This window comes from Salminus brasiliensis, chromosome 7 (assembly GCF_030463535.1).
Source record: "Salminus brasiliensis chromosome 7, fSalBra1.hap2, whole genome shotgun sequence".
NCBI lineage: Eukaryota > Metazoa > Chordata > Actinopteri > Characiformes > Bryconidae > Salminus > Salminus brasiliensis.
The window spans coordinates 27650125-27666605 of NC_132884.1; the positions used below are offsets into that span (position 1 = coordinate 27650125).

The following is a 16481-nucleotide window of genomic DNA, read 5'->3' on the forward strand; positions in this document are numbered from 1 at the left end:
AATGCGCTTTATTAATAGTATCTGAGACTCGCCAGTTATCTTCAGTGAAGTTATTTATTGGGAGCTTTAGATTTTTTTGAAAGGCAAGTTCCAAAACCATTAAAAGCCTATGGATGGGACATGTATTTTCTGGAAATGTGTTTTCCGTATGGCCAATGCATACACATCTGAAGCAGTCGTGTTTGTAGGACAGCGCTTCTGGTTAAGCTTGAACCTTGTTTGTGGTTGTGGCTTAAACGCCTCTGATAATCCTCAGTTGTTTGCGGACTCTTACAACAGTAGACTGTCTTTTTTTGCATTAAATTCTGCAGTGCACTGGATGGATTTTCAATTGTGGCCTGTGCTTTAAAGTCTCATTTTGTTGCTCTTTTTATCTTTCTGACTTATGTTACCATAGGCTCTGAACTTGGCGTACAGTAGTATATATGGCTTCTACCGGAACTTCCTGGGGCCACCTCACATCAAATCTGTATGCAGACTGCTGGGATACCAGGGCATCGCTGTGGTCATGGAAGAGCTGCTGAAGGTTGTCAAGAGCCTGGTAAGAGCAGAATGCCTTTGTGTATGTTTCTTTTTGTAACTTGCTGAAATCTAAAAGTATGATAATAAATCTTATTTTTTAGATTTTTAATTAAATATCATAACTGATCAGGTGCGGCATTAGTGTGCTGCCTGGAAATCAAGGCTAGCTTGGATGTTATTACTAGAGATCCTTCTAGATGAACACAGCATATCACACTGCACATATAAGCGTTATCATTCAATGTGTTTTTTTTGCAATGTCTCGAATTTTGAAAATGTAAAATGAAACTAATAGTTGGGCGTTGTGTGGTGCAGCTCCAGGGCACCATCCTGCAGTACGTAAAGACCCTGATGGAAGTGATGCCCAAGATCTGCCGTCTCCCACGCCACGAGTACGGCTCTCCAGGTGGGTAATGGGACAGCGCTGGCTTTTCTGTGGCAATCCACAGGGAGCCATGTAACACAGCAATACCAGGGGCGGCTTTATTATTAACTTCATCATTCGCCAAAGCCCATGTGAAGTGATGACCAACCTTCAGGAGTACACCTCTGTGTGAAGATAAGCTTTCACTCAAACTCAGCACAAAACAGCAAATGCACTTTTTGAAGAGGGATGAACGCTTCCCGGTAGCTCAGATCATTTGTAGCACAGCTGGTTGCTGTGTGTCCTCTGCGTGCAGCATGTGCAACAGTGAGTATGCTTGCTGTTTTGTTGGCTGCAATCAGGGGCTTCTCAACTTCTTCGCTGCCCACGTCTTGAGCATGCTGGGTAATTGCTTCTGACTCTTGAGTGTTGGGTGTTTGTGTTGTCGACCATAGTAAGGGGGTCCACTTCATACTGGGGTCATGACTTTGCCTGGTAGCGTGCTATAAAACAGACTCCAGTCAGGAGGGGAGAGAGATGGTTATACCTCCTCATTTGAGTTTTTCAGTGGCCATCAAAGCTACCCTATTTACCCTACTGATCAAATATTGGTGTTGTTGCTAGCAGCCCATGCATAGAGTTACTGAAATTGGGTGAGCATCAGGTATTAATTATTGCTGTCAGAAACAGAAGCCAGGAACAAAAAGAAGCATGTCAAAATTGATATCATGATTAGAAGTATGAAAGAGGATATCATCATTTGAAACTCGTGAAGTTATTATTTGTTATTTTTTGTGTTTCGGTTGTAGCAAAAACAGCTAGCTCAAACCTGTCAATTCAGAATGTTATTTAAATGCAAATTTACTTAATGATAAAAGTTCCCTAGTAAATCCAATGTGCAGCTGCCCTGGTTGTAGTACAAATCGCAGCGGTTTCAAAACTTTCTTTGAATTTAAAAAGTAATGGGCTCTCACTGAGTGTGTTTTTTGGTGCAGGCATCCTGGAGTTCTTCCACCACCAGCTGAAGGACATAGTAGAGTATGCTGAGCTGAAGACTGTGTGCTTCCAGAACCTGAGGGAAGTGGGCAATGCTGTGCTCTTCTGCCTGCTGAGTGAACAAAGCCTGGTATGTCGACACCACCAAACGCACCACCCAATGTGAGACTCCTAGTTTCACATTAGTCCTCATTGTTCCCAATCCTGGTCCTGGAGCACCCCTATCCTCTAACACACCTGCTAAACCTGTCAATTAACGGGGAGATAAATCAGATGTGCCCCCCCCCCCCCCTCTCTTTCTCCTCCACACATCTGAGGCAATTAACCAGGGAAATGTTTCCTAAAAAGCATCTTGGTGTTAAGATCATCACTGTTTGATGTGAGGCTTGCTTGTATTGAATCAGCAAACATGCTGTAGCCACATTGTCTGCATCTCTCCCATGCACACCACTGATGTACATCACGAATGATCTCGGAATACACACTCTGAAAATGAACAGTGTAAAATTGATCTACTCTGCCCTAAAGTGATGCAAAAGATCATCTATAGTGGCACCATAGCACACATGAAGTTCATAAGCAAGAGACTAGATATTTCTGCACTCTGTCCCACCAGTTTTTAAGGATGTTTGTTTTTGAAAGAGGTTACCTGCAGCCTGCTGAGGGTTGTCATGGAAACACAGCTGTTTGTGCTCCATCTGGCAGTATTTGGGTTTGTACCTAACACTGTCTGGCTTGATCTGCTGCTTTTGAGTTGAAGACACATTATCAGATGTGTCTGATGTGCTTTTTGATGATTGCACCTGGTTTGCTCATAGAGGTATTGCAGAGGGGGGACAATTAAATAGATTTAATGAAGCGAACTGCATGACTTGATGCACTTTAAAATGCTAGTTGGGGTTGGTGCCGGTTTGCATCATGGTTTTATTGATAGATCTTCCACAATAAGAATAGTTAAATTGCTGTTTTTAGACTGTCACTGAACCATTTGTAACCAGACATGATTGATATCACAGTCATTTTGTATTTTACCAACATTTAAATGATGTCACTTGAGTAAGAGGATATTTGCAGCAGAATTTTAAATAGGTGAGTCACTTAAGTAAATCTGAAGATTTATTGATAGTGAGTTTGAAATGGCCAACTTCTAATCTCCACTTCCTTCAGCCTCTGCCCTTCTCTTGCTGTAGCCCACCAAGAGGAAGAGGCCTGGGTTTATAAGATCTCACTTTGAAAAGGATGAATGCTCCATAGGAAAGCTGGCAAAAGGATGTGGAAAGTGATTTTTTGAAAAGGTGATTGCTGCTGTTTTGGAAACCTTTTTGAACATTAGTAGTCATTTGATTTGGAAGAGGTCTTCAACTTTTCAAACTTCAAATTTATGCACACAAGCAAAGAGAGAAACTAGTGGGGATTCTGTCCTCAAATATAACATTTTCTAAATGTTTCTTTTAAAGCTTGTCTCTATCTTTTATGACAGTAGGAGGATGCTAGTGGGACATGAGAAAATACAGGTCTAAGAAAACAAGCCTACAACAAGTAAAGGAGGAGGTTCTTTTTAATACATTTGTTGGAGACCTTGGGCATAAACGGAATGCAAGTGTAATTAACACCTTAGGAGAAGTTCTGTCAGTTTCCTCAGTGCAGCTCAAGTAAATATGGATGAGGAGGTCAGCAGGGCTGTTGCACAGTGCCTGTAGAATAACCCTACCTTGTGACTGAAAAAAGTTGGATGAAAAATCCCTTAAACACAACGAAGAAACCTGCGGTTTCGCCAGGTTTAGGACAAGTTGGTGTGATGGGTTATCTCTGATTATCTCTGATTATCTTGAAATATCTACTTAAAGTGACTTTAACACAGTAACTCAAACAATAGTTACAGTAAAATAGCATTATAGGAGTTATCTACCTGGTCCTTCAGTTGAGACAAATCTACATGGAAACTGAAGTAGTAGAATTATTAATCTGTTGTAATTAATATAATAAAGATGAAGCATGTTGTAAAAGTATGTCTATGGTTTTTAACTATAGAGAATTCAGTGTAAAAGCACCAATATGATTTTTTTATGTTTATTTTTCTTAATGCCACACCAGACTACCCATATAGATTCCACTGCCCCAGTATGTAGGAAATGAGGGTGCCAAGACGTAAACCATTACCACATCTTTTGGGGATGTCCAAATATTAAAACAGGAGAATCTACAGACTACAATATATGTAGAAGGTGCTCTATTTAGGTTATGTTTACCTTGATATTGGACACAGATAAATATTTAATGACTCTGCTTTTTTACCAGCCAGTAAAAAGGCATTGGCTAGGAAATGGTTACAACCAGAGGGACCAGCTTTAAATGATTGGATAGAAGTAACTAAAGAGTAAATATAAAATGGATGTATTCAAAAAGCAGTGGAGTAAATGGACAAAGTATTTATCAGAAAAAAGACCAGACGTGGTAACAGAAATGTAAATAAATGGAAATGGACAGTGTCATTTACTTATTTATTTATTTTTCCTTTCAAATACTGTAAATATGTAATGCAAATACAGAGGGTTAATACTTGTGCCATGTGCCATTTTTTTCATTTTTAGGTACTTTTTTTTTTAGTATGTGCTGTATGTATGCTGTATAGTCCCTGAATGTACATATATAGATCAAAGACATTGTTAACAAGGATATTAGAAAACCTTATATATTTTTATATTTTTCCATATATATATATATATATATATATATATATATATATATATATATATATATATATATATATATATATATATATATAATGACACCAGCCATGACAGAGCAATGCTATTTCTCGGGCGAAAATGGGCTTCTTCTGAACCAACAAGATATTCAAACTGCACCGTTGCATTTGCCTGGGCATTCAGTGGTTCTTAAAGGCAAATCCAGCCTTGTTCAGTCTTGCAGGTGATACTTCTTTATGGATATGACTGAAATCTGCACCTGCTCTCTATTCCATTTGAAGAGCTGTATGGAAATGTTCTGATTACATGGATCAGCACATGAATTCCAATGACCCGCAGCATCTCATGCTGTAAAGCAGACCGTCATAGTGAACGTGTCTTCACAGCACCATCTAGTGGCCGTGATCAAATGCACAAGCACACTTCAAAGAAAAAACTTAAAGCAAACTTTTCAAAACCTTCTACATTTGCATACAGCAGTGTGATTTGCATATATCTCTCTCTGTCTGTCTTGTACAAAATATGCACATGACTGCTGGAAAGATGAATGGCGGCTCTGTGCTGAGATGTAGACGGCTTTATCTGAATACGGCTGTGCGTTTGTTGCAGCTGAAACCTGACTCGCGCAATCTTGAGTTTCACACACAGAGGGCTGATTGTTAGCATTTGATATGGGCGTTGATAGCACACACACACTCATCACGTGTTTGTTTGACCTTGTTAGTGTTGCTGCTGGCTATGCTATTGCAGTTTGTTTTATTTTTAATAATTCCTAACTTGCATTTATCGTCTTTTTTGATGCAGTCACAAGAGGAGGTGTGTGACCTTTTACATGCTGCACCATTCCAGAACATTCTGCCCAGAGTTCATGTCAAAGGTAGTGTGAGATATGTATGTGTGTCTCTGTGTCTCTGTGTGTGTGTGTGTGTGTGTGTGTGTGTGTGTGTGTGTGTGTATATGAAAAAAATTAGCAAAGTGTGAATGTTTCTGGTGGTGGTGTCTAGAAGCTGTGATGTTGTTTTGAGAAATCTTGTGAAGTTGCTCGTGAAGTGTGTGTGTGTGTGTGTGCGCGTGTGTGCATGCTTGAACTAATCATCTCCTATCTCCATGCAGAGGGTGAACGTTTGGATGCCAAGATGAAGCGACTGGAGGCCAAGTACACTGCGCTGCACCTAGTGCCTTTAATTGAGCGCCTGGGAACACCACAGGTGGGCACACAGTCGCTGCCTTTCTGGCCCTATTAGCAACCTCTGCCTCCACCACTCACACTGCCATTTAGCCATCGCTAATGAGCTGCTCAGCAGCTCCTTTAGATAATTTCTGCCTACCTCCACTTAGCTTCCAGAAGTCTCTCTTATTTTAAAAATGTCTTTTAATGCTTTCTTTGCATCATTTTAATTGGTCCATTCATAATGAAACTCGTCTCAAGATTTCAGTGGGAAACGCAGCTTGTAAGATGCAATAAATGGCAGTTTTCTGTTGCTGCTCACTTTTAGTTCCAATTTCTACGCAAACATCCAGTATTTTGTTTGCCATGCTTTATCAGCAAATTGCCATTGCTCGTGAGGGGGACCTGCTGACCAAAGAGAGGCTGTGCTGCGGACTGTCCATGTTTGAAGTCATCCTGACCCGCATCCGTGGTTTCCTGGACGATGCTATCTGGCGCGGCCCTTTACCCAGTAATGGTGTGATGCACGTGGACGAGTGTGTGGAGTTCCATCGGCTGTGGAGTGCCATGCAATTTGTGTACTGCATCCCTGTAGGAGCCCACGAGTTCACTGTGGAGTGAGTAACACAGAAACAGATACTCATACTGACCTGTGGTTTTTGGCTAATAAGCTTTATGATACATACTAGGACTGACCAGTCTACTAGTTTGATTCTTAATGATGTCATAATTTACTCACACTCACAATTACCAACCAGTTTTGGAGGCAGCATCTCCAGGATTAAAATATTACATTTGTGCCATGGGGTGGAATCCATATGGCAGTAATTTAAGCTGCATTGGTAAATCTAAATACTTAAAGCCCCTTCATGGTACACTATAAGGACAAAAGTATTAGGACATCATTGAATGTTTCCTTCAGTACCATTACCACAGCTGTAAAATAAAGCACATAGTCATGCAATCTGTCTTTACAAACATTTGTGAAAGAATGGGTGGTTCTACAGAGCTCTCACTGAATTCCAGTGTGGTACTGTAATAGGATGCCACCATTGCAACAAGTCAGTTTGTGAAATTCCTTCCCTCCTAGATATTTCACAGTCAACTGTGAGTGGTGTTATTGAACAATGCATGTGTTCAGGAACCACTGCAACTCAGTCACTTAGCAAACCATGTAAAGTTACAGAGCAGGGTTACAGAGAGACGCATAGTGTATGAAAGTCACCAATGCTTTGCTGACTCGATAACTGCGGAGTTCCAAACCTCTGCTGGCATTAAAATCAACAAGCACAATGGCAAGCGTCCGATGGAGTGGTGTAAAGCATACAGTCACTGGACTGTGGGAGCGTGGAAGTGTGTCCTGTAGAGTGACAAATCATGTTTCTCTATCTAGCAGTCTGATGGAAGAGTCTAGGTTTGGTGAATGCCAGGCGAACCTACCTTACCTGCCTGACTGCATTGGGCCGACTGTATAGTTTGGTGGAGGAGGAATAATGGGGTTGTTTTCCAAAGGATGGCATAGGTCCTTTAGTACCAGAGAAAGAGAAAACTTAAACTTAATACTTCAGCATAACAAGACATGTTTTAGGAAAGCCCTTTCTGTTCCAGCATGACACACAGAGCACAAAGCACGGTCCATAAATGCATGGTTAGGTAAGTTTAGTGTGCAAGAACTTGACTGGCCTGCACCGAGCCCTGATCTCAGCCCCATCAAACACCTTTGGGATAAACTAGAATGGAGATTGCGAGCCAGGCCCTCTCATACTCATCAGTGTCTGATCTCACGAATGCTCTTCTGGATGACTGGGCAAAACATTCCACAGGCACATTCCAGAGTCTTGTGAAAAGACTTCAGAGAAGAGTGTAAGCTGGTATAGCTGCACAGGGGGACCAGCTCCAGATTCATGCCTATGGATTGGGTAACCCATTCGAACAATATATTTTATGAAGAAAACTATTCAAATGCAGAAAATCTTTAGGAAGTACTATTTTTTGAACCTGAACCAAAGAACCCAAAGCACTTTATTAGAAACACTATACGTACATTGGGTAAGGTCTCACCTTTGCTTCTAAAACAGCCTCAGTTTTTTCTGATATGGATTCCACAACATGTTGGAAATGTAATTTTGAGATTCTGGTCCATGTAGACTTTAATGCTGCAGGTCTCATGTTTTACCACATATTGGATTCAGATCTGGTAACTGCTGAAGTCCACTGGGAAACACTGAACTCATTGTCATGTTAAAATGATAAATGATAAAATGAGTTTTGCTTTGGGACATCATCATGCTGGATGTAGCTTGCATGACTGGGGGGTGCACATGGTCAGAAAAAATACCAAGAGGCTGTGGCATTCAAGTGATGGATGATTGGTATTAATGAGCCCATTCTCTGTTGACACCTTGTATTGCACCATTCAACTCTACAGCTTGTTGTGCTTCAAATCCCAGGAGATCAGCAGTTAGAAATATTCAAACCAGTCTGCCTGGCACCAACAATCATGCCACATTTAAACTCACTGAGAATTCCCCATTCTGATGGCTGATGTAAACATTACATGAAGCTGTTGTATGAATGAGTAGGTGTACAGTTGTTCTTAATAAAATGTAAAGTCAGACAGCGGGAGACCTTTGGGAGAATGCCAGCAGTTATCTGTTCCACAATATAGTCCGCACACTTATAACCACTTGCACACATTCGATAAATATGGAAATGCGTAAAACATTAGTGTACACTTAATAATGTGGACTTTATTAAGACCCAGGCTTGGAGACTGTCACGTCTTGTATGATCTTAAATTCTCTTGAGGCACTAAAGGAACTATAAATGTAATTATATCAGATCTATTTTTAAAGATCGTCTTGTCCATCTACAGACAGTGTTTTGGAGATGGACTGAACTGGGCAGGCTGTATGATTATCACCTTGCTGGGTCAGCAGAGACGCTTTGACATTCTGGACTTCAGCTATCACCTGCTCAAAGTGCAGAAACATGATGGCAAGGATGAGATCATCAAGAGTGTGGTAAGTCCTCATCAGAACTGTTAAGCCATTAGAAGTTCTAACTGTCCATTTCCACTTGGCAAAATGAATCAAGATGGTGTTTTTCCTCTATTCTCAGTGTGTTTTAGTATTTACACAATCGGTCATCTTCACTTTTCCTTTTCAGCCCTTAAAGAAAATGGTTGACCGCATTCGCAAGTTTCAAATTCTGAACGATGAGATATTTGCCATCCTCAACAAGTATCTGAAATCCGGCGATGGAGAGAACATGCCAGTGGAACATGTTCGATGTTTCCAGCCACCAATCCACCAGTCACTGGCCAGCAACTGAGACCAATCCCTCATTATACTTGTTCATTGTTTGGGTTGGTGAAGGCTTAGACATACTGTTAACAAAGCACCAGCAAACCTATAGGCTACAGTTGATGGTGGAAAATATGTTGACCAATTTTTAGTCGCTAGGACCATATTCACTATTACATTCTGTCAGTGAAACTACTGTACCTATAGTGTTCTTAGAGCCAGTAGGCCAGGTAATGATTTATTAAACACCATGCTTCTGGAGTAGTCACTGATTGCAGTGTTGATTTTGTCAATTAAAGACATAAAGGCTTTGAAGAGACAAGCCCAAACATGGTAGACATTAAAAGTGGCCCAGTTTTAAACATGGTCAAACGAGTTAATTTTTTTTTGTATACAAAACATGTGCCTTATTGTTATGAATGAGTTGCCTTTCTTTTTTTTCTTTTTTTCTTGCATCCAGTACAATCATATTCATGTTTTATACTCATTGAAAGTTATAGCCCAGGGTGGGGAAATGGCCAAGTGGGTTTTTATCAAGAGATTATTTAAAAGTTTTGCTGTGGTGAGAGCTGTTTTCTTTTTTGGTATTGTTGGAGTGACTGCATGCTTTCCCCCTCCGCCCTTAAAACAAAGTTTAACCAAGTTCTTACTCTTGTTAAAACACTTTCCTTTTGTATTTGAATGATTGTAATCTGATTTTAATTCAATAAATATGTAACAAATCTCAGTTTCATTACATTACTTCCATGTGAGTATGCTTTGTTAAGATGGTTCCACATGGGTTTGCTTTATTACAAAGAAAGCGGCTGATCAGTTGATTCTGTAGAAAGGAAACTAGTTCAGTGCATGTACAGAAATACCTGTACATAAAGTATAACAAAAGGCTCTTAAAAACAGGTGTGTATTTACAGTGCTACATGAGGAATGAGATGAAGCCTTACAATGTAGTCTATGTCCAAAAATGAAAGTAAGGCAGAAAGAGGAGGAGGAGACCAAAAAAAAAAACAAAACAAAACACTTTAGTACAATCAGTTGGTCCATCAGTCACTTTTTTTGCCTGTTTGATTGTCTTGGGTTTGTTTCCGATTTGAAGGGGAGGGAATACTAAACGTTCTCACAGCAGAAATGAACACTCTGTTGTAGCTGTTGAGCTGACTTTGTCCCACCGTGGCCCTAAGAGCCTGTACTGCCATTTCTTCTGGAGACGCTTTCAAATGGCAAACCTATCTCTCTGTCCTCAAAATCCACTGAGGCATCGTTATGCAGTAGCTCGTAGGAGGTATGGCTGTGAGCTGCCACCCCATTGGACACGGGACCATTGCGTTCCTCCTTCCTGATGGACACGGCCAGCGTAGCCAGACTGACGTTCACGTCCTTAAAAGCGTGCAGAAGGAAGATGCCCACAATGATTGTGACGAAGCCGCTCAGCGTACCAATGATGTCATCGTAGCCCATGTGCTCCCACTCTTTGAACAGGATGGCAGAGCAGGTGAGCACTGAAGTGGTAAAAAAGACATAGTAGATGGGTGTGACTAAGGAGGTGTTGAAGATGTCCAGTGCTTTGTTCAGGTAGTTGATCTGTGTGCTGACGCAGGCCACCAGGCTCAGGAGTAGCAGCCAAGACAATGGATTTCGTAGTACAGGCTGACCAGCAATGGCCTCTTTAATGGCGATGCCCAAGCCCTTTACGCAGGATACTGAGAGGGCACCAATAACAGAGCAGATGGTGATGTAGACCAGGATGTTGGTTTGCCCATGACGTGGTCCAACCACGAAGATAAAAATAAGAGCTACGATGATGACGACTGTCGCGAAGACCACAAATCCTGGAATAAGACAGTGGTAGATTGTAGGATGTTAGAACAGCAGATTTCTTTTCGCCACATGGTACAGTCCTATCTGCTGGTGGTTTCTTTGACTGGCATTACTGTTCATTTCTGAACATTTATGGCTAAAAATAGTGCCTGTCCAGTAGACTTGTTCAGCACACTTCATTGTAGCATTCTTGTTAGAAGCCTATTACTCTCACAGGCCTATTTCATTTTCCTCACTTGAATAAACTCTGCATGCAAATGACCTCCATTGCGGACAAAGACTATCTATTCACAGGCAAATTTCTCTGAACAAACTGTCCAACCCATTCACTTAGACAAAGCACTACATCATAGTGTACCTGGGTCCACCAGTTTCTTGGCCATGTTTTCCAGGCTGTCGATCTCCTCCTCCTGCGGTGCATGGATCACCATGGTGGTGGAACCTAGGATACTGAGCAGACAGCCCAGCTTTCCATGCAGGTTTAACCTCTCAGTCAGGAAGTAGGAGGAAAGGACCGCACTGCAATAACAGTCACACAAAAAGGGGATCTTCAAGGGCTCTTTAGTAAAGGCATTTGGATACCTAAATTATAAGTGTTATTCCTATATAACAACAAAAAGAACTGCTACCCAAAATGTCACTGACATTTGTCAGTTTACTGGGTAACAGTGGACAACAAGCCTGTCCTATAGGAGAACTGACAAATCCTTTGCGTTTGAACTTTTGTATACTTATGTATACAGCTAAACAAGAAATCCCACCCACTAAGTTCTACAGTGAATAAAAGACTAACGCTCACACTGTAAAAACAATGAGGTGTTTTTTTTTTTTTATCTGTCTGCAAAACATATGTGTAAAGCACAACATACCTCACAAGCACGCTGAGAGCACCAAGAGGAGTGACGAGGGTAGCAGGAGCGAAGGCATAAGCTGCGAAATTTGCAGCTTCACCAGCCCCCACTGCAAAACCAGATTGTTTTATTTGTTACCACAAAAACCTGAACTGTTAACTCTACATGTTCTATGACCTACATTAATAAACAACTACTTACTTGATAATAAACCAGCCCACCAAAGCCATTCTTTAAGGTATGCATGACCACCTTGACCTGAGAAGACACAGATAATGCATGTTTTATTTGTACGGTAAAGCTGCAAACAATTCTAGTGAAACCACACTACTGATTCACTCTGCAAGATCACTTCTGGTGTCACTTTAGTAAGACATGCAGTTCTGCAGAAGTACACTTCTGAGAAGTTAACTTCGCATTACTTTTTGGCTTTATTTTGTGACTGTCATTTACATCGTAACAGTGCATGGACAGAAAACACTGCTAGAAAATAATGCTTAAAACTCCTTAATCAGCTGCAGTGCATTTCACCTGTTTACTGTAATATCACTTATTTATTCATCTTTAATACGATAAAGATATGTTTTAATTTCTTTATCAGTCCACTGGTACCTGCTGCCTTCTATCACTTAGTAGTTACAGTCAGAAAAAAAAACGACAAGCAAAACAAGAGAAATGAGTAAACCAGTCATATTACTATTCAATTTGCATGGTAACTGTTTTAAGATAAGATAGTCCTTTATTAGTCCCGCAGTGGGGAAATTCTCAATGCATTATTCATATGCATTCCCATTGTATTCATTTTCTTTTTAAAAATCATACCTACCTTGTGCAAGCATTCAAATTATGCTAATTCTGGTGTTTTTATTAGGAGGGCTTTTTGCCATAGAATATGGAAATAGAAATCTAGCTAGCTGCTGTTTCCAGCAGCCTCTCCTTAAATATTTACAGTTATCATTCAATAGTTTATCTAATAAATCCTTCATTCAAGTAAATCAAGTGAGCTGCAGGTAGAGCTGATCAAACTCATTTAGTGGCTGGAGTGCATAGAGAAGGTCAGGGACCGAACCTGTGTTCTTCTAATCCACATATCAATACATTTAGTGACAAGGGCCATATTTTACTTTATTTACTCTAATGTTGGCAAGGTTGTGGGAGCTTGGCATGCGCCATGCACTTACCTCACAGAAGTGCTATATTACATTTACCAAGAGGGTGAATAAAACAGTGGTGTGAATTACATGACTTGTACCAGTGAACAAAAGCACATAACGAAAAAGGTGGTACTTTTATGGTACAAAGACTCGTGAATACTGAGTATATCTGTGGACATATGGTTTCAATTCACAGACGATGTTGAGATCGGACAGATCTGATTTGCGTAGCGTGTTCTACTCTGACCCATTTAAGTAAAAAACAGTAGTGCATTATTTGTTGCCCCTAAAATACATTCGTTATAAAGAACACCGGCGGCAGCAGTTAAAGGTGAAATATTAATGTGTCAGTGAGGCTTCCTGTTGACACGGTACCATTCAGTGAGGTGACAGAATGACATTTCCCTGCCTCATTTCTGCACTATGAAATTATACGAGTGGTGCAATATGGACCACCGTCAATGATTTCTTATGTAACATAAAACAGTCATGGTTGATTGTGACTGACTATGTTTAGTGGACTATAATCCGCCCAAATGAGCCGCACCCTTCAGCCAGAGAGCTGACGAACCTGCACTTAAGTCAGATCAGATCGTGGGGGGGGGGAAAGTCAAGTGTCTGTCGAAACACCACAAACAAACTTTACCAGTCTAACCTCCCCAGACAGAACAGGTAGGTCTCGTACTCGTGTGATTTCACCTTGACTCCCAAAAAGGAAAACAGACAGTGAGGTGTGTTTACCTGCTCTCGTCGAGCCCTTCCTGGCGAGCCGAAGAAGCCCCTTCTTCTTCAGTATAAAACTGCCCCCGATGAATATACTGGAGCTGATGGCCAAAGCAAGGCCGATGTAGAAATCGTATTTGCCTCGGTCTTGGCCCATAGCGCTCTCTGATGAAGCCTTTCCCTCCGTCGCATTGAGCACCAGGCAGAGAAGGCGCTCTCCGGTACGGCACTCCCGTCCCGATACGGTGCCTTGGAGAAAGCCAACAAACGTAGTTCAGTCATTTATAGCCACTTAGCAATAATCCTGAATCCGAGCAGCACAAAGATCAAGCTTACCATTTCGATAAGAAGCCTGGCACACATTACATTCGGCGTATTTTATCGTTTCGTTCATATCAAAAACAAAAATTGAGAAAGGCTCTCTTTTAAGAGAGACAGAGAGAAACCGCGTTAGTGTGTCTCCAGCAACAGGCGTCGATCTGAAGAATTGAGGAAGTGACAGCTGCCAATTAGGCAGCCTGCCTGATGAGCAAACACGCGGACCGAAACTGGAGCGGGCTTCTTATTCGAGTTTCCCCAATCCACCTTAAAGGGTGCTGGACTATTTAAGGTAGCTAGATAGTACAAAAAATTCAAACAAGCCAGCTCAATCCTCGTAGCATGGAGCTGAATCTAGCGGCGACATCCAACCACACTCAGGTTACAGACCTGAACTGGGGACGGATGTCTAGGCCCGAGAGACCCTGGGTTGTTTACCAGCTCCTAACTTCTTATTCTCGTACGAACCGAGAAAATTCACCGTTCAAACCAATACGACTCTAAACACCAGCGTCAGGATCTTCTCTACTCACATCTACTGGACAGCACAAGTCAGGAAGTAGCTAGCTAGCGAATGGCTTCTAGACCAAAAGGGGAGCCATTTAGGGTTCAGTCTTAGTCATCCTTGATATGGAAAACTTTTCAGGAATGTGGTCAGGCTAGAACAGGGTGCGACTGTTTGTGTCGACTACTCACCGAAACCAGGGGACAGGTTGGTGGCAAAACGCCTCTAAGAGAAACTAGCTAGAGTGACATGCAGATACATTAGCCACCTCCATGTTAGGCTAGCTAGCTAGCTGCCTAAATGGCTAAATTAGCTGGTACTAGCAGTAATGGAGGCACAACACTGACATTCACGTGGACTGGGGCGTTCGTCGTCCATTTGCCACGTTTATTAAGTGTCAATTGCTTTAACTGGATATCTTACTGAGAGGGGTCTCAGTTCACGTGATGCTTGCTGGGGGGCTTGAACCTGCTCTTCCAGCCACTTATCCGGCTAGGCTCTGGTGATTAGCCGCATAGCGGCTTGCTAGCTAGCATAACTCTACTAAACCGGGACCCTGACCTGTCTCTCCATGCGTTCACGCAGCCAAAGTGACTTTACACATAAGGTCGATTACAAAATACCTGTTTGTTTTTCCAGCGGTCACAACGAACTTGCTGCTGATATAAGAAGTTTCATTGTCCGGGGTTCGCTTGCGGACTCCTGGCGCAGAGAGGCGATGACGTTCTTTCGCTAACCTTTGCAGTTCCACCCACACGGTGAAAGGGCAGCGAACCGCGCCTGCGCGAAAAGAGCCCGTCTGATTGGCCGGCGCCACGTCACGTCACGTCACATGTAAACACTGTAAACAACGCATTTTTGTTTTCCGCCCGTTTTCTGCAGGGCCGACCCCCTACACTGAGACTGGGTTTCCAACTGCCAGGTACACTGTAGTAGAAAACGATTATTAAAGATAACATTTTTAATGTAATTTTAGTAGGTTAACATAACTAAAACATGGATCTTACATTTTGTTATTTTTTATTATTTGGAGTTGGAAGGAAGAATTTCCAACACAATTTCTCAAAGAGGTTTTAAACTTTTATGCAGAGTTTTGAGTTTCATGTCTTAAGACAGCACTAGATATAGAGTGACGCTTGGATACTTGAGTAAATTTGTACTATATTTTATTATACATCTTTTAATTGGGCCACATGCGCAGGTCCTTCCTTCCGGCTGCCGTCAGACTCCACAACCAGCACTGCTCCCAGCGGACCACATACACACACACACACACACACACATGTGCAGGGAACAGAGGTCCCTTAATGTAAAACTACTATGTGCAATACCCCCCCTCCCCTCCCACATGTGCATTTAAGAGTCATTTGCAATAACCTGTAAATGATATTGTTATTGCTTTTTTACTTCTTTTTTATATTGTATATAGTGTTATTATTGTATCTACATTTTTTTTAACGGAGTGACTAATAGAATCGCACGTCCCATGTCTTACAAAGGATCCACCTTCTTAAGGAACTTGACCTGCAAACTAGACTCCATCAACACTACACAGACAGTTCCAGCGTCTATTTTCCTCCGTCTGATCCATAATGGATATTTCTGTAAGTGATTCTTCACAGCAGTGATTCAGCAGGACTCACAATAGTCCGCCGATCAGATCTAAAATTACTATTGATCAAAAAATAGTTCTTCCGCGTTTCTCTGAAGCCATATTACGCTTATACAAATATTATTGCTGTTGTTCTGTTTATCATAGGAGTTTATCAGGACCTGATTACACAGAATCAACACACAGTAACACATGATTGTGAGCCGTCCAGTCGACGGACTGCGTGTGTGTACTAGCTAATCCCTGCGCAGAAGGGCGGGGTTGTCGGAAAACGGGTGGGAATAAATATCATGGTTCAGGTAAAGTTTGTTTTTAGCGCTCAAGAATAAACCTTTTAATAAAGCTTTAAGTTACTTACCCAGACAAAGGTTACTGTGAGTGGCGTTTACTCCATTTCATATCTTCTGAGTAAAGTTGATTTATACAGTTGTTGCCCTTTC

The 16481-nt window shown here is 41.5% G+C and overlaps 2 protein-coding genes and 1 long non-coding RNA gene across 3 annotated transcripts in view; 2 read left to right on the top strand and 1 right to left on the bottom strand.

The window, feature by feature from the left end:
• The window catches only part of cyfip1 (cytoplasmic FMR1 interacting protein 1), a 49047-nt gene extending 39257 nt beyond the window's left edge, over window positions 1-9790 (top strand). The window contains exons 24-31 of the mRNA XM_072684395.1: window positions 398-541; window positions 838-928; window positions 1882-2012; window positions 5395-5467; window positions 5704-5798; window positions 6137-6375; window positions 8634-8781; window positions 8927-9790. Coding sequence (XP_072540496.1) covers window positions 398-541; window positions 838-928; window positions 1882-2012; window positions 5395-5467; window positions 5704-5798; window positions 6137-6375; window positions 8634-8781; window positions 8927-9091 — 1086 coding nt within the window. The 3' untranslated portion in view covers window positions 9092-9790. The remainder of the gene's footprint in view (window positions 1-397; window positions 542-837; window positions 929-1881; window positions 2013-5394; window positions 5468-5703; window positions 5799-6136; window positions 6376-8633; window positions 8782-8926) is intronic.
• On the bottom strand, window positions 9746-15175 carry nipa2 (NIPA magnesium transporter 2). Its single transcript, XM_072684396.1, has 6 exons — window positions 15053-15175; window positions 13625-13855; window positions 11931-11987; window positions 11748-11838; window positions 11237-11397; window positions 9746-10889 (listed from the first exon to the last, which is right to left on the bottom strand). The coding sequence occupies exons 2-6, from the start codon at window positions 13761-13763 to the stop codon at window positions 10237-10239; spliced, it is 1101 nt and encodes a 366-aa protein (XP_072540497.1). The 5' UTR covers window positions 13764-13855; window positions 15053-15175; the 3' UTR covers window positions 9746-10236.
• A 141-nt stretch (window positions 15176-15316) lies between these two features.
• LOC140559526 (uncharacterized) lies at window positions 15317-16223 on the top strand. Its single transcript, XR_011979896.1, has 3 exons — window positions 15317-15351; window positions 15929-16033; window positions 16189-16223. It is a non-coding gene; the product is annotated as an uncharacterized lncRNA (long non-coding RNA).
• The last annotated feature ends 258 nt before the right edge of the window (window positions 16224-16481 follow it).